This window comes from Pimephales promelas, chromosome 12, assembly GCF_988280905.1.
Source record: "Pimephales promelas chromosome 12, fPimPro1.hap1.1, whole genome shotgun sequence".
Classification (NCBI taxonomy): Eukaryota; Metazoa; Chordata; class Actinopteri; order Cypriniformes; family Leuciscidae; genus Pimephales; species Pimephales promelas.
Genome location: NC_142780.1, coordinates 26441704 through 26460747, shown reverse-complemented (window position 1 = coordinate 26460747; position 19044 = coordinate 26441704). Strand labels below are relative to the sequence as shown.

At 39.4% G+C, this 19044-nt stretch overlaps 1 protein-coding gene across 10 annotated transcripts in view; it reads left to right on the top strand.

Annotated features, from left to right (window-relative positions):
• Positions 1–19044, top strand: part of ptprub (protein tyrosine phosphatase receptor type Ub) — a 223210-nt gene that overhangs the window by 135096 nt on the left and 69070 nt on the right. For all 10 annotated transcript variants that reach the window (XM_039679819.2, XM_039679822.2, XM_039679818.2 and 7 more), the window contains exons 6-9: positions 97–271; positions 5269–5562; positions 13028–13345; positions 15566–15675. In XM_039679819.2, coding sequence (XP_039535753.2) covers positions 97–271; positions 5269–5562; positions 13028–13345; positions 15566–15675 — 897 coding nt within the window. The remainder of the gene's footprint in view (positions 1–96; positions 272–5268; positions 5563–13027; positions 13346–15565; positions 15676–19044) is intronic.

The window sequence follows — 19044 nt, the reverse complement described above, 5'->3', positions numbered from 1 at the left end:
AAAGTGCATTGCTCATCTAGTGTTTATATAAGGACTTGGCAGCGTATGCTTGGTGAGTGGGCTGTAGCGTGTTTTCATGTTTTTCTTCTTTTCTAGCGGCACAATGGTGAAGTGTCCTCAGGTGGTTCTGTCAAGCACTTGGGCCGCAACCGCTTCGCAGTGTCCTTTCAACTGGAGGACGTCCAGAAGCCAGAGCAGGACCTCTACCGCTGCGTCACACAGTCCTCCAGAGGCTCCGGCGTCTCCAACTTTGCTGAACTCATTGTCAAAGGTGAAGAGCTTGTTTTCTTTGTGTCCTTTGTGTCTTGGTTTTACTGCCCATAATGCGCACATCCATGTCATTGTATTCTTTTTCTATTATAGCCTTGCGTTCTCACATCTTTGGCTCATTTGTTCTGAAATTATCAGTTTTGTAAAACTGTGTGTGTGTGGACTTTTGTTTGCAGTTTGTTTTTAGTAAAGCTTAAAGGGGTAGTGCACACCAAAATGGTAATTCTGTCTTTATTTACGCAGCCTCATTTCGTTTTAAACACGTATGCTGCTTTTAACATTTAAAGGGATGCTCCACTTTTTTTTTTTTTTGGAAATAGGCTCATTTTACAAGTACCTCAGAATTAAATATTGAGTTTTACCTTTTTCGAATCCATTCAGCCGATTTTCTGATATTTAGAAGTATATCAGTAACCAGACAGTTTCTGGTCTCATTGACTACCATAGTAGGATAAAAAATAGACTATGGAATTCAATGAGACCAGAAACTGTCTGGTTACTGATATTCTTCCAAACATCGGAAAATCGGCTGAATGGATTTGAAAACGGTAAAACCCAACTGTTTAACTCTGGGGGAGTTATGAAATGAGCCCATTTCCAAAAAAAGTGGAGTATCCCTTTAAAGTCTTTACATACACAAACTCAGAATGTATTCACACCTGCCTGGTTTGGTTCGATTGAATCGAACTCTCAAGTTCATTTCCCCCCCTTGGTGCGGATCTTCTGGGCAGGTGTGAACACAGCAATCGCACTCAACCATACCGAGACCCAGCTGAAGAGGTGTCTCGGTCCCGTTCCAAACGATGAACATGAACCGACCCAACTGCAGAAAGCACTGCACCTTTTTGACAGGGTCAGATTTTTACCATTTAATTCCTGGTGATGAAATGCCTATACATTATAGGAGGTGCAACGGATCACAGTTGATCCGTGATCCGTACGGACCAGCTGCCCCACGGTTCATCACGCATGTGATTCGCTGATTAACTGCTAAAATTAACCACCATAGAGTGGACGTTTATCATTTAGACGTGTTTTGTCTTGCTAATTTACACATTCAAATAATTTTAAACGCAGAAGAAGAGGCGAAAATCGGAACTCGCACGTTATCTGTGACCAGAGACGCAGAGAGAGAGAGAGAGAGAGAGAGAGGGGGCGTGTTTCAGATAGCGTTAGCATTTCCTTTCCCTTGAAGGGACACATGCACACAAAATTATGTTTAAAAACGAACTAAAACTAGCTAAATACCCTTCTCGGCAATATTCTCTCGGTTATGTCATAGTTGAGAAACAATGATGTTCGTAATTTTTTTTTTTTTTCAGTATTGCATTCGGCCTTAAACTGACAGCATACACACAATATTCGTTGTCTGTGTCATTAATGTTAATAAAAAAGAAAAAAAACTAAATACAGCTTTAACAAAAAAAAAACTGATCTAATTTCTACAGTGAACAAATAGTGTTATTTTACATTTAGGCTTAATTACTTACCTACTACTGTTAGACTTTGTAACTTTGTTTTTTAGTATTCATCTCTGCTTGTAATTTGTGTTTTTGTTCTTATTTTACTGTTAACTTGTTTTTAATAATGTTTGAAATTTATAATTTAATGACATCTATTGCTATGTGAATACGGTGCCATATTTATGAGAGCTGATCTTGATCTGTTGCAGATTTTCAATTGATCACTTTTTTTTTTACATTATTATATATAGTCCTTTTTGGAGCTTGAAAAAAATGGCATAAATGTTTGAAATGACAAGAGGGGTAAATAATGATCATTTTCTACTATCCATTTCGATCGGAATCTGTGAGATTTCATTTATTTGTATTTATAGAACAGTATCAAGTGTAGTACAAAACATTTCCTGAGAATAATCACAATGATTCAGCATTGCATTTAACCAAAGCAAACCTCCTCCCTACTTGATATTTCAACCATATAACTTGACACCTGCCCATCAGTCTACAGTGGCAGCTTTCTGTGTCCACCTTTACACCCTGGTCAGATTGATATCCCCTAAGTAAAAGAAGTCAGGGGTGGAATAAGGATAAGGATGGATGGAGCTGCGTGGGTTATTCAGCTTCCGTCCTCAAGGCATACTGAGAGAGGCTATGAGACAGCACCATGCTAATCCTATTGATAGATGTAGCAGCACGGATTATGGCGAATTTAGAAATACGGCTTTACTGTATGCCACAATGTCACCTAGAAGCACGGCATTATAAAACCTTCAGGCTGTTTTTTTAATGCAGTCATAACAAAACTAGAAATGAAAAATTACTGGTAATACCCTCAGAGATCCTAAAAGAGAAACTTCGAGGTATTCAATTTTTTTTATTAATGTTTTATTTATTTTATTTTCCTCCTAAGAGAAACACCCTTGTTGTATAGATAGCACTTACCCAGTAGATAACGTTCTAATTGGCATGTTTTTCTGGCTTGTGCTGCTGAAGTGATTGAATAAGAGCGTCTGCTAAATGCCTTAAAGGGTTAGTTCACCCAAAAATGAAAATTATTTCATTAATGACTCATGTCCATGCCCACAGTTTAAGATATTTTAGATTTAGTCCGAGAGCTTTCTGTCCCTCCATTGAAAATGTATGTAAGGTACTGTCCTTGTCCAGAAAGGAAATAGAGACATGTGACATCAGGGGGTTAGTTAGAATGTTTGAAGCATCGAAAATACATTTTGGTCCAAAAATAAGACTGTAAGACTGTAACAAAACAATCGCAGACATGTCGTAAGGATTTCGACACATTTTTTTGCCCAGCCATATTTATTTGAACCCATATAGATGGACACACCAGATATAAACGTCAGCAGCGTCACTGAACACGGCTTGATGACAGAACCGGAAGACAATACAATGCTGAATAAAGTCGTAGTTTTAGTTATTTTTGGACCAAAATGTATTTTCGATGCTTCAAAACATTCTAACTAACCCACTGATGTCACATGGACTACTTTGATGATGTCATTATTTCCTTTCTGGACAAGGACACTGTATACCATACATACATTTCCAATGGAGGGACAGAAAGCTCTCGGACTAAATCTAAAATATCTTAAACTATGTTCTGAACATGACATGAGGATGAGTCATTAATGACATCATTTTCATTTTTGGGTGAACTAACCCTTTAAATGAAACCATATCACAGGATAAAATCGTAAATGTTCTCTAGATCGTGTCTTCAAATTCAAAACTCATGTAACATGCACTGTTTTTAGGGGTCTGACTAATCAAATGTTTAGCAAAGTGCTTAGATACAAATCGCTTGCTCTTGTGGCACTTGTCACATTGACTCATTACAACTTCATCATTATATTTTTTTACCAGAGCTGTAGGCAGAATCCACTCGGGAACATTGCAGTATGAAGCACAACTTCTAATGAGACCCACTTGCATCTTTGCCTCTGTTACAGAGCTTTAAAGCCATTTCAGACTATAGCTGCATTCCCTCTGCAGCATGTTATTGGCATTGCTTCCTGATGGCTTTTACTTCGACAGGAGGTCCTATTTAAAATGCATTACTGCACCTCAGTTAAGCACAGCAGATTGGCCCCACCAGACGAGTCCATAAAGCCATAGGCCCACATTCTAGCGTGGCAGCAGTGATGCAAGCTCATTATGCTCACCTTAGATTTTCCTTTCCCTTTTCTGTGATCTTCTCCTTGTCTTCCAAACTGCCCTCCCACGCTTGCCCCCGCTAACGAGAGGCTAATCAGTCCTTTAATTAGCTTGATCAACTCATTTCACAACTCACTGTTCCTCAATGGGCCCATAGATTACATAGCAACAGGGCTAAAGCAGAGGAGCCAGAGGGCTAATGAGAATTGTTCTCAGTCAGTCCGAAGGGTTGAGATCTGTTTTTGGTTTTTTTTTCGCAGTAACTCTGAACTCTACTCTGGCAAAAAAAAAAGCTTTCTCGGGTGGAATTAATAATCTGCCCTAACCAACGCTGGATAGAGAAAGAATTATAAAGAAAGGGTGGCCAGTTTTTACGTCTCCTTTCATATGAAAGTGGAGTTTGAGTTGGCTTTATATTATTCTTTATTATGCCTTTCTCTGACAGACAAGATGAGCTTTATTACTCTCTGGCATCTCATATCTCTCCCAGGAGAGACTTTCTCTGTCCCTAGCTGGATATTTGCCATCTGCAGCTGGCCCTGAGAGAGAAAGCTTGCAGACACAGCAGACCCAAAGATTAGTCATGGGAAAAGTCAGTGCTGATATCTTTTTTTTTTTCATTGAACCCCTCGCTTCCATCCTTCTAAATCAATTTCTCTCACTAATTGTTTGATAACTCAAAACTCTTTGAAGCTCTAGTGATTAGTCAGGGTTTAAATATATATCTCACAAAAAAAAAAAAAACTTTTTACCATGCAAATCAGATTTTCTTTTTCCTTGTTATTCTGGCTACTGTGTGTATCTGCCCGCCAAGTTCCTCGGGGGGCTAGATATGAAAATTTACATTTATGCATTTGGCTGACGCTTTTATCCAATTGCATTGAAAGGTACACATTTACATTCTTATCAGCTTTCGCTTTTCCTGGGAATCGAACCCATGACCTTGGTGTTGCAAGCACCAACTCCACAGGAAAGGTAGCTCTCGAAATCTCACTTTACAGTAAATAGCATGACCTTGTGTCTGATGTTCTTCCACAGTCTACAGTCCTGCACAGCTGTTGGTTTACTTATAGCTCTCCCTTGAGGACCTGAAAGAACCAGCTATCGGAGGTTTAATGTGCGTGGCCAGATTGCTATTTTAACCCTTGAACCTTGCTTTTAAGTTGTACCATTTTGAACAGCAAATGTTATTTCATTTCATGCCAACTGATGTCAAGATAAGCTTAAAAACTGAGCGAAATAGATAAGACTATATAAGTTTCAGGTTAGATTGCATTAAAACATTTCATATATTCCTCCTTGAAAAAGGTTAAAATATCAACATATTCTTCTTACACCATAATCTTCTCTGTTTCTATCACAGTTCCCCCATCTCCCATTGCTCCGCCCCAGCTGTTGAGAGCAGGCTCCACTTATTTGATCATTCAACTAAACACCAACTCCATTCTGGGCGATGGCCCTATCATCCGTCGGGAAATCGAATATCGGGCCAGCCAGGCACCCTGGTCGGAGATCCTCGGAGTTAACATGGTTACATATAAGCTCTGGCACCTGGATCCAGATACGGAGTACCATATCAGTGTGCTGCTTACTCGGCCGGGTGAGGGGGGGACCGGGCCATCTGGACCACCCCTCATCAGCAGAACCAAGTGTGCAGGTGAGTGACTGGAGAACTTCACTTTCATTAAACAGTCTATTGAAAATAGATTAAGTTCATGTTGTAAGACTGTGATGAGAAATGTGATGATCTCATTTCACTGTGGTGAGAAATTAATTAAAATATCTAACTCTTTTCTCTTTCTAAGCTTTCCATTTAATCTTGTTACTGTATGTAGGGGAAAAAACAAGAGCTTTATATATATTTATAGTGATCATTCAGAAATCACTCTAATACTCTTAATCGGTGCTCAAGAAACAATGTTTAAAACAGGTGTTGCTAAATATTTTTGTAGAATTTTAAAAAAGTATGATAAAAACTATTATAATTATTAAAATGACTATATTTCACTCCATCTTGCTTGTTGATAAATCCTGAAAAAATGCATCACAGACTCTCCTCTAAGATATTAAGCAGCAAAAATCTTAATTATTCCAAACTTTTGATTGACACCACCAGTATATTTTCCCGTACCAGTAATTTTCTCATAATTTTCCATTTAAAAACCCCTATTGATCAATCACTAATGGAACAGCATGTGCATTTGGCAAAGTGTTTAATACCGGTTCGTAAAATATATCCAACTCACTTTTTGAAAAAGTGGATCATTAATTTAAATTTAACTGTTCTGAACCGAAACTGCGGGCATCTCTCCTGTGGCGCCTTCTTGTGCCTGTCAAAACAAACAGCGAGGGGTGCAGTAATGCATGGTTCCACCTGCAAATGAGAGTCTCTGCCACGTCCAGCTGTTTCAGAACTGGAAAGCGTGTGATTAGGAAGATTGATCCTGTTTGTATCCGAGAGGAAAAGAGAGTGAAAATACAGGTTGAGGATTCGGCCCTGGACCTGGTCAACGTGGTAATGGTCATCATTTTACATCACACAAATCATCGCCTTCCTTTTTAAATGACACATCACAATCATTCCCTGCTTGTTCTGGAAAGCAGACACCTACCATTCATCAGCCAGCGAGACAAAGAGAGGCAGCCAGGTGAAACATGGAGAACGGAAGAGCACAGAAGACTTCCGAATGACATAGCAGGGAGAAAGACATCAGCAGATAAGAAGCGAGAAAGATTCGTTTGTGAATCACTTGGAGACGCGTTTTGGTCTTAAACAGCTTTTGTCTCTAAAAGGAAGGCGGAGAAAAATGAGGAGCAGACTTTCACGCTAAATATTTCCAACTGTTTCCATTTTCTCTTCCACATTAAGTCTAGATTGAAATTCTTCTTTAAATGGAGTATTTGCATCATATTCCCAGTGGTGCCTCGCTGCACATGAATATTGGGGCTGTTTAAGCTGCTGTCATATTTGCTGAACTGTTGAAGATGTAATTTTGACTCAATAGAAGAACATCAGTGGGATTGGAAGTAAAATGAGCTTTTCCATACTCCGTTCGTGCTCAAATCTCCTGTGTATTCTGCCATCAACTGAATAGAAGTGGAAGATATAATTGAGTGCTTGGAGAAGTGCGCTAGTGGGAACGCCATGTTGTGTCAGAGGCTATGAAGTTTGATTTGTTTGACAGCGCTTGCTCACATAGACTCTGATGACTTATTAATCATGGTTAAAAGAGGGTTAGCATCTACAGTCATGTGACTCAATATTCTGATTAGTCTCCAGGGAACTCGGTCTCAAAAGAATATGAGCTGCTGCTACAAGACATGATCTTTGTTTTGTAACAACATCTTCAATGGTTTATATTCGAAACAGATCCTTTCGCTGAACGTGATGAAGGATTTCTAGTTTTTTTTTTTTTTTACCTAACGCATTAGCTTCGCCTGTCAAGTGTATGATGAAATTTTATTCCTCAGAGGTCTGCTCATGAGACTTGATGGAGCTTTCAGGTATGTTTTACTTGAAGGGATTGTTCATCTATAAATTTAAATGCTTTATTATCTGAAATGGCAGTTGAAACATTATTAAAATTTTCTTCTTTTGTTTTGGAGGAACCATTTATACAGATTTGGAATAACATGAGTGCAAATGATGAAAGAATTGAAGAGTCTTTAAGGTATAACATTTTAAGTGTCTCTTTTAAAAGTTTAAAGGCAGCATGGAATGAAAATTCTCTAGTATCTATTCTCTTAAAGGAGTAGTTCACTTTTAAAAAAAACTTTTGCTGATAATTTACTCACCCCCATCCAAGATATCCATGTCATTCTTTCTTCAGTTATGCGCTTTACTGGTAACCAAACGGTTCAAGGTCCAAAAGACAGTTTCAGTGCAAACTGTTCAAAGGGCTTTAAACGATTCCAGACGATGAATAAGGGTCTTATCAAGCGAAACAATCGCTCATTTAAAAAAAAAAAAAAGTTTAAGTTGTATAAGCTCAAATGATCGCCTTGCTCTGTTTCGTGACTCTCCTGTTCGAACTTGTTTATCAAAATGAACAAATCTTTTTTCATGTCATTTGGTTCATTCAACGAACAGAATGAACGAATTGACTCGGGAAAAGATTCGTTCATTTTGATTTGGCTCATTCAACGAACGAAATGAACAAATTGACTCGGGAAAAGATTCGTTCAGTTCGAGTTTACACTTGTTTGTACTGTACCTCACAATACGGAAGAAAGTATCTGTCACTACAGTACCTTCCTTTGTGACTTTATTGTTATAAAATAGTTATGATAGCATTGTGTATAGATAATTTCATCTAAGAAATAGTTGAGGAAATTTTGAAATGTCTGACTTGTGATTGTAGAGGTTTTAATCCATCTGACCACAATCTCTTCTTAAACAACAGACATGAGATTGTTTTCTTGTAGTGTCCACTTGTGCTCCATTTAAGCTAACTGGGAGAAATGGATAAAATCAAATCCCAGCTAAACCATTATACATTAGTGACCAGGTTGTAAATGCCTGGTTTATGAAGGTCTCACATAGTCCTGACCCACTGAACCCTCTTTTAAACCAGCCAACAGGCCAGCCTGTTCAGCTAAAACCAGCAAGCTAGCTTAGCATGGTTTAAAGTCAGCATGAAATGGAATCTGTGATTGTCTTTGTTTCCTATTATGCTGCATATCTGAGTGAAACAGAACAACAACAGGCCAAGATTACATTTTGGAATTGATTGGATCGTGGATGATCGTGGTTTTCAATTGCGGCGATATCATGTGAGTGACAGGTTGGTTGTCCAGCCCTCACATCGAGAAATGCTTCATCAGAGAAAAGGGAGGGCAAGTTATTTTGATTTAATGGTTGAGCCAAACGAGGGCACATGAATTAAAAAATATATATTTATAGAATATGATAAACAAGAATTGTAAATTTTGATTTTATGGTGACTTAAAGATGTTTTTATGCAATAGGGGAAGATGGGGTCATTTGTTGTTTTTCTTACTTACGGGTTGTGGCACTTTTCTTTATATTTAGGCTGGGCTGCTATTATACATCACAAACTATCACTGGTCACATTTTCCCTCTGATGGTTTTTTGGGGTGGGGGATATAGAAGTGTCAGTTCATCTGTCTTCATCCAACAGGTGAATCCACCTACTCTTTTACAAAGGGGACTTTAATCATCTCCAGCTTCATATGATCTACTCAAAATGGCCTCCATCCAGGGATGCCATTAACGCCTGTACACAAGGTGTTTCTCAATGTCAAGGATACTTCCTTGGCAGGACGGGTCCTTCCAAGTCATTTCCTTCAGAGTTAGGCAAGGGTCCTCTTTAGCATTCGGAGAACACGTAAATGGAACAGGCTAGCAAGTGCACGTCATTGCGTCATTACATCAGTGAAAGGTCCGCTTCGGCGCTGCAAAAATCATAGTGCCGGTGTACTGCACTGTTTGTTGACAGTCCTTATTTTGTCTTGTCAGTCCTCATAGAAATAAATAAATAAATAAATAAATAAAGTATAAGGGATAATGTATAACCAGGCGGTTGTTATAGTGAATACAACCCCGCAAACTCTAAAGCAGAGGGGTCTAGATTGAATCAGCCTGAAGGGGTTGTACCTACCAAACGGCTACCTACCAAATAATTTGACACAAAATATTTATTTAAAAAGGAGTTTATTCATTCAAAAACGATTATATTACCGGAGTGAACAGAACAACTAGCACTACGTCCATAGCAACATGATCTAGCTGTTAAAACACATGCAATGGTAAAATATGTGACCAACAAAAAAGGCTATAACGTTATATGAAGTAAAAATTAAAAAGTTAATCACCAGTAAAAGGGAACAGCTTTAAATCCCCTCAGCAAATTTGAGCCGATATGTTAAATAGTTTAACAAACATTAAATAAATGGCTAAACTGAAATTATACTTGCTTACATTTGAAAGCATATTGCCGTTATCACTCCGACTCCGCTAACGGTCGACATTTTTTTATTTTTTGAACAAGATAGCAAAGCTGCGCATAGGATTGTGGGTGATTTAAGAGCGCGAAGGCTACACATATGCATCCTTTCCTGTGTATGGGATATTTTCCGAACGAAGGACTCAGTCCTTGGTTGAAATTCTGAGGATCCTCGACATTGGAACAGTCCTTCGACGGACGTCGATGACGTAGCATCCTCGAAATTCCGGCTTCCGAGGATCCTTCCTTGACATTGAGAAACGCCTACAGACCCGATACTGTCAATCTTCCCTGTTGATATATTCCTAGCTGGTATTCAACTAGATCTAATGTTTTATTTGTCTGTATGTTTAGGCTCACCTTGAATGGCTCCTCACTCTTAGCAGCTCATTTTTTTATTTTTTTTTTCAACTACAAGAACTTTAGATACTTTCACAACCCTGGGTGACTTCTCCAAAAAAATTGGAAGAAAGTGAAATGAATGATGGGATGACTGGGTTGGTTCTGGTTGCAGCTGAAGATTGCATCCTGGTGCGCGGCTCTTGGAAGTGACCTACATAAAAATGATGAAAGCAGGCGCAGTCCTGTGGGCATAGCCAGGGAACTGCTGGACATTTCACAGAACACGACCAGGTGTGCTTGATGAGGCGTTGTTGTGATTAGGAGCAAGACTTGATGTGAGGGAATGTTCCTTGGAGGAGAAAGAGATTAGGATGAGGAAAAAGATGGAAGAATAGGACAAACATTGCACTTCTGCCACAGTCTGGTTCACAGATGGTCTCTTTAGGTGTTCCTCGGAGTGAGTTATACTCTGGAATGTAATGACTTAAAGGTACATTGCTCCATGCAGATTTTGTCATCATTTACTCTCCCCTGTGTGGTTCCAAACCTGTATAACTTTCTGGTAACACTTTATTTTAAGGTGATAGTTACACATCACTACATATATTTAGTAATAAAAGTAAATGATGCATAATTACAAGTGACTAACCCTAGACCAAACCCTAACCTTAAACGTAACTATAGTAATTACAGTAACCGACTCTCTTCTACAGAGCACAAAATAAGATATTTTGAAATATTGTGGCCGTGCAATTAAGGTTGATGGGTGTTTTGGGCCCCATAGACTTTTATTTTATTCAGGGACAGTTGAAACATTATCTTTTTTCTTCTGCAGAAGAAAGTCAAAAATGCTAATTTTCTCATTATTTAATTACACACAGTGGTCAATGGCTGTCAAACCTCAAAAGGCCCAAAATGGCACATTGCTGTTCTTTTGAACTTTCTATTCATAAAAAGTGTATAATGTTCAAAAATGTATCAAAAATATTAAGCAGCAAATCGGATTTTAACATTGATTTGAGGAAGTAACATATAGCAGCAAATTATTTCATGATTTTTATTTACATAATTTAACATATACGAATGCATTTATGTACATCATTGATTAAACTCACTCCCATCCATCTCAATGTAAAAGGTTTTACTCCAAATATCACAGAATTATGTTTTTCATTCCTTTTCCTTTTACAGATCAACGACCAGAACTTCACGCCCATTAGTTTGCTGTATAACTAGGAATGAGCTCTCTGGACTCCCTCATGTATCAATATTATCTAGTGTAATGGGACAGAAACCGGTCTTGTTTGGACTTCCAGCTGCCCGTGAGGAATTGACATGCTGCCCCAGGCCTCTGGCTGCTCTCTCTGGGTTCGGTCCCATCTCTGATGGGTGCCAAGGAGTGGGCTCGAAGCGCTGCTCTTGGCATCCAGACAAAGCCTTCGAACTAGGTTAAGGGAAGTAGGGTAGCACAAAAGGCCCTTTTGGGCTCCTCAAAGAGCACAGTGTCAGCTCTTGGATTGTTTTTTAAAGATGGCACAAGCCAACAGCACCCCATTTGCTTGCTTTTGACTAACAGACAATAGTTCCATTAAGACGACCAGCACTATTCTGGTCGTATTTCCTGTGGAGGCAAATGGGACCTCTACATTCAATGCGTATTTTCGGAAAGGAATATTATTCATTTGTGTCATTTTTCAGGTCGACTAAGTGCTTCTCTTGATAAGAAACCCAATCGCACTGGAAGCAAATCTAAATGTAAATCTCTGAGAGAAACGAAATGTAAATCTAAATATAGATCTTAAGGAAAAGGTGTGGCAAAAGATCCCTTATGTGTGAGTTATTTCAGGATTAAAAGAGCTTAATGTCACAAGTGCGATTCTGCAGGAGAAATGCTGAATTAGTATTCTGTGATCCGTACGTGTTCTCCTCTGAGGACTTCAAAAGGAAATGCATTTCCTCTGATTCAGCCCCGCTGTCTTGACGGTTCTCGGTGCACTAGCTTCCTCACTTTACTCTTAGTAGTAAACCTAAATCTTAAGAGTATGTCTTCTAAGAATCGGTTTAAGAGGAACAATAAAGACCTTGAGCCATGACTTTACACAGCAAGTGCTCACTTCACATCTCCTTTGTTGTACCTTCCCACTTGGACCCATTAGTCACCAGGTCCCATTAAAAGAACAAAGAAATACAATACATTATGTGGAGATCTATTTGACAAAAAAGCATTGATTGTCTTAATAATGGACTGTGACAAATGCGCTCATTGATAGTGGGGCTGGATGTCCTTGGTTCACCCTCCCTGCTGTCTGCGCCTCTCTGTGAGAAACACTAAGGTTCCTGTGTGCCCTACAGACAGTGGCTTCCTCTGTCTCTTTATATCATATACACCAAAGGTGGTAGCTGATCTTTCTGCCCTCTGTAAATAAGAAAGTACGTGAACAGGTGTGAGGTGTGCCAAAAATAGTTGGCCTAATGCAACGACCTTGCACTAACTGGCTGAACTGGATGTCCTTGGACGGGGCTCATGGCCCCTGGACGGTGTGCAGGCAGATACTCGATTTGCTTAGCGACGCGGAGGCAAATGGCGGGAGAGAGAGTACAACCTGCAGCCTGTGGAATTAATTAAAGGAATTTGGCACGAGTTGTGTCCTCATTAGCAGGTGGTCCGTCAACCTTTTTTGACCGTGGTTGTGCCTCCTACCTTTGGTGGGTGGAGTAGGCGAGAAGTCTTTTGACCTGGTGATGTCTCTGTGGAGATTCCCTGCTTTTTTGGCTTATGTTAACAAAATGTTCCTCTGTTTTCCATTCCAATAGAGCCCATGCGAGCGCTGCGTGGTCTTAGAGCCTCGGAGATCCAGTCCCGGCAGCTGACCTTGCAGTGGGAGACTCCGGCCTTCAACCTGACCCGCTGCCACACGTACTCCGTCTCCTTGTGCTACCGTTACACGACCCCAGGGGGCGGCGGTGGGCACAACACCACAGTGAGAGAATGCCTGGCTGTGGAGCACAACACTTCGCGTTTCACCCTCAGAGATCTGCCTCCTTTTCACACCATCCAAATACGCCTGGCACTCGCCAACACAGAGGGCAAGAAGGAAGGGAAGGAGGTTATGTTTCAAACTGAGGAGGACAGTGAGTAGTGGAGCTTTCAATGAATATTAATCTGAATATATCATTTGTTGTACTTCTGTTGCAGTGGCATCTGCTTTTCAGTAGTCTGGAAGCGCCAGATGTCTTATGAATGACAAAATGGGTAACATTGTGGAACAAAATGTGTTATTTCTACCACTTCAGACTAATAGTAAAATAATTGACCTATATTTACAAATGGCATCTTGCCCATTTAAGTCTCATCTAGCCAATATATAGGCAAAATATTGATTGAAAGCAATCAATGATCAGAAGTTTTCCAGTTAAGGTAAACTGTTAAGGAATCTGTAATTTTTTTCGAAATAGATAGATAGATAGATAGATAGATAGATAGATAGATAGATAGATAGATAGATAGATAGATAGATAGATAGATAGATAGATAGATAGATAGATAGATAGATAGATAGATAGATAGATAGATAGATAGTCTAAAAAAAATGGCTGAAGGACAAAAATATTTTCTGGGAAGAAATTTGAAACCAGCATTTCAACAGGAAGTATGGTGAAGTGAGAGAGAAAAGGAGGAGGAAAGAGAGCGCTCAATTATCAACACTCCTCTGAAGCCTCAATCAGCAATTCTTTTCTTTCATGGCCTGTCACAAGAAAAAGTGACTGAGTCAGCGATTTTGACTCAATCTGAGTGAGCGTGTGTTATTTTCGCCACTGGCTATCTCTGCCTCACCAACTATCATCCCTCACACACACACACACACACACACACTATGTGCAGATACCCAAGGGCTAACAAGGATGGCTCAGTGACAGAGCACAAATGTGCTGTAAAAACATCTGCTGAGCTCAGAACGTCATCTGTCTCTCTAGCACCATTTCCACTTCCTCCTCATTCTCTCTTCCAGCGTTTATGTTTGTTAATGAACCCGCCCGTGTTAATATTAATCAGCCAAAACAAGCTATGTCATCAACTGCAAGTGTTGCCCTTTCTATCTGTCACACAGGCTTTGAATCTCCTGCTGAGAAGTCCAGCTCAGACCAGCATGAATTTCCACGCTGCTCCCGGCTGCTTAAAGCTGGTTGTATGGTGTGGTCGATTGAACAGCGTAACTCCTGCTGTTCGTTTTGTTAACCTAAACGATGAAGCTAATTAACCAGCATTGCCTTGCTGGTGAATCTGGTTAAGCTAATTAAAGGGACGGTACACTCATAAAAAAAATGTAATTGTGTCTTCATTTACTCACCCTCATGTCTTTACAAACTAGTACTCTCTTCTACACATTGAAAGCTTGTGGGGCTGTCAAGTTCTAAAAGGACAAAAAAAAAAGAATAATGAATGTGATTCATTGCCTTCCAAGCAGTCTGAATCCTGATGATAGCTTTGTGTGAGGAAAAGAACAAAATGTATATTATTATGCACTGAAAAGCTATACTGTACAATAGTATTCAAGTATGCTGTGTGAACATGTCAAAGGAGATTGGTTCTCATTTGTCTTGTAACCAATCGAAATACATCAGGCAAATGGTGATGAGTAAAGACTGGAATCACACAAAGCTAAGACTTAGAATATACAGTAGGGTGTAAGTCATGACTATCATTACTATGGTATTATTATGGGAAAGTAAGTGTACTTAAAGTTAAACTACTTTAACTTATTGTATTTTATGTAGCTGCCAAAGAAAACTCGTTTAAATTTTTTTACGTTTTTCATCTACAGTAAAAAACATTTTATTTAAGCTTTATTTTAATTAACAAAAACGATTTTAATAGCTTTAGTTTTAGTTAACAATAGCAACATTGGATGAAAAAGATTTGTGTCAAATAAAAGATTTGAAAAGATAGGAGGATGAGTAAATGATTACAGAATTTACATTTTTGAGCGAACTGTTCCTTTAAGGAACATTGAGCTTGATGGGGACCCAAACAATTTAGCATTCAAAACACAACATGTACTGTTCTTAGTAGAGCTTAAAAGCCCCCAGATTTACTTTATGGATCAACTCTTTGGTTCCATATCACTTATATTAGTTATAATGGATGAGAATGTAATATGTTAATAACATAAGAGGCCTGCTTTTATAATGACAACGGCTATAATGAGGATATTAGATTTGACCTTTGGGGGACTTTAAGCGATTAACCTTCTCCCTTTGATTAAATGCTAGAGAAATTACTAGTCCAACAATGTAGGATCCAGAAGCTCTGTATCTTAATTCATAACCACCGGTTTCTTCGGTTTCCCATAGTTCCCGGTGGCATTGCTCCCGAGTCTCTTACCTTCACGCCGCTGGAGGATATGATCTTCCTGAAGTGGGAGGAGCCGGTGGAACCCAACGGCCTCATCACGCAGTATGAGGTATGTGCTTTCTGCTCTTAACCGCACTCATATCCATTTCTCTCACGCTGTCTGAATCCTTGTGAGATTCACTCTGATGTGTCAGCATTTTTACCAGGTGAAATATCGATGAACCGCAATCCTTGAAAGACAAAACTTCCCACTGTGTGTTAAAATTGGACTGCCAGTTTAAATTATTTATGAAGGTGCCGCTAACACATGATCCGCTGCATGCGATTGCACACAGACCTGACTGACAGTGCGCTGTATTAGTGAGACCTTGGAATGTGAATGTTTTCCACCCCTGTAAAACTCAGAGTTTCAGTCTAGTTGGCGGGGAATGCTAAGTTGTTGTTGGTGGTGTTCTTTCTCAACTCAGTCAGTGACAGACAGAAGTATGTATGAAGTCATGATTTGGACCTGGAACTCTGCATGCTGCCAGAGACACAAGAGCCACCAAGGCCAACCGTGCCTCTAATTGGTCCCTACTGCACCAGCCATCTGTTAGTAAATGACAGAAAGATGCCTCTATCTAAAGTTATATATGCTGTCTCCTACACTTTTTGCCACTTTAGAAGTTTGCTTGTTTGAATTTGTTGCCATGACGTCATCATCGAACAGCGTCGTGAACCTCATAGAGCCTGGGGTTAATTGCTTTGCTTGAAGACACATTGATAATTGCTCATGGCTCAGTTCTCGAGGGGATTGAATCAGCAACCCCCCCAGCCCCGAGCCTTAACCAACACACCACAATGTTTCATGAATGTGGCTGCTGTGCTGTAGGAGCTTCTGGAACAGTTTTGGAAAGATTTCAAGAAGTCATAACTTGAGGTATTGTTACGTATACCCATTGTAGAATTTAACTATAGAAGATTTTTTATTAAAGTGTGTTTTGTATATAATAATGATCAAAAAATTATCAAAATTAAACACACAATGTGAAAACGAAACAAAAAAGAAAGGCATTTTGCATGATAGTTTGCATCAAGTTTTTAATTTGTTGTTTATAATATTTTACATTAAATTTAATTAAAAATTAGTATTAGAATCTAACTGAAAATCTGTCTGCTTATCCTTCCATCCATCCATCCATCCATCCATTCTTCCATCCATCCATCCATCCTTCCATCCATCCATCATTCCATCCATCCTTCCATCCATCCATCCTTCCATCCATCCATCCTTCCATCCATCCATCATTCCATCCTTCCATCCATCCATCCATCCATCCATCCATCCATCCTTCCATCCATCCATCATTCCATCCATCCTTCCATCCATCCATCCTTCCATCCATCCATCCTTCCATCCATCCATCCATCCATCCATCCATCCTTCCTTCCTTCCTTCCTTCCATCCATCCATCCTTCCATCCATCCTTCCATCCATCCATCCATTCTTCCATCCATCCATCCATCCATCCATCCATCCATCCTTCCATCCATCCATCCATCATTCCATCCATCCTTCCATCCATCCATCCTTCCATCCATCCATCCTTCCATCCATCCATCCTTCCATCCATCCATCCTTCCTTCCTTCCTTCCATCCATCCTTCCATCCATCCATCCATCCATCATTCCATCCTTCCATCCATCCATCCATCCATCCATCCTTCCTTCCTTCCATCCATCCATCCATCCATCCATCCATCCATCCATCCTTCTTTTCTTCCTTCTCTCCATAGCACTATTGCATGACTCTTATAGTTATTTTAAATATCTTGAATTAATTTAAACCAATAACTTTCCTACCAACTTACAACTTATATGATTTACAAAGTGTTCTGTTGGACTACTGGATGAAGTAAAACAAAAAAAAAGTGACAATATTTAATTCAATATCTGGTTATTTTGATTATTTAAATCTGGGATTGAAGATTATTATTTCATTATTTTTGTGTGTGTAGTTTTAAAAAATTATCATCATCGTATAATCGTACTGTTAAAATGAAAACTTCAGAACTGCAGCAAATTGAAAGCTTATGCCTTTGTCCCAAAAAGAAGGATTGCTAAACAGTCTAATAAAAGCCCTTAAACTGTTTCACCATTCTTCCGTTCACTGCACACAGATTCGTCCTGCTCGCTGAAAAGGCGTCGGGCCTCCCACAGCCAGCATCTGTATCTCTGTTCCTCTGTTCCAGAACATTCTCACACTCTTTCTCTTTCTGGTCACACTGCCTGCCTCAGTGTCACCTTTCTCCTCACCCATGATTCAGGCTCTCAGTCAGTCACTAAAAAGTTGTGAGAATGCCGCTTCTGTCACGCTCCAAAACACACGTCTCACCTCAAGAGGAAAAGTTGCTTTTGTTTGTGGAACCGTCAATCGGCTCGGCTATGGGCCGAATCGAGATCATCGCTTTTTCTGAATGCCACCTCTGTCCATCAGGTGCCTCCTTTCTTACCATTTGCACTTACTGAGTTATCTCTCATTGATAAGTCGCTTCTCTTTTTTCCCCCATGCCATAGCTACCAACGTCAACCCAAGGCTGTTTTTCTAAAGGGGATTTAAAGGCTTGACCTATAAAGTGGAGGCAAGGACAGATTTTCAGGCTCAAGGAGCCTGATCTTTTCAGGCATACAGAGAGATGAATAAGGAAAGAATAAGAGAGAGGCAGAGCCTGGAGAATTCACTCTCGTTTCTCTCAGATTAGCACATTGTCCACTTTTCTCCGAGCACTGCTGACGAAAGGCTCGTTCGCCCTTAAACCTTCTCCCACTGCTCTCATCCATGCCTCGTATCTTAAAAGAGGCAGTTGGCTTCTTGGACTTAAGAAACATTTGCTGCACCTGTGGTGCAGCAAATGTTTCTTAAGTCCAAGAGAATTAGGCAGCTAACACACTAATGCTCTGCATGCTTGATATCATAAAGTTTGTGAGACCCTTGCACTATATGTTGAGTATTGATTATAGTGTAGCAACTACTGTACTGATAGTACAGTATAGTACTGATTATAGTGTAGCAAAGGTTCTTTATATGTTTACTGATAAAATTTGTGAAATTTTATTTGAATTTGAATTAAATTGGAAGTTAAATTAAAAGTTATTTTAGAAGTCCATCCATCCATTCAATTAACTTTTAAGCCTAAAGACTTTTACATTTTAAAACTGTTTCTTGAATCTCCATTGGAATTTTTTTGGCAACTATCCATTCTGTTTGATACTCGATTTTATTAAAACTGCATATGCACATCAGATCACATGTTGTTCAATGTAACATTAGGCCAAAAGTCCAAGAAAAGTTCCCAGAATAGGTTTACTAAAGAAATGAATCGTTTACATGGTGACCAAGCACACTGAATATATAACATTTTTATTTTTTGACTCTGCTGTGTGTCATAATGTAATTCATTAAAACTCTTCTGAAAATGGATCTTGGATAATCTTTTGC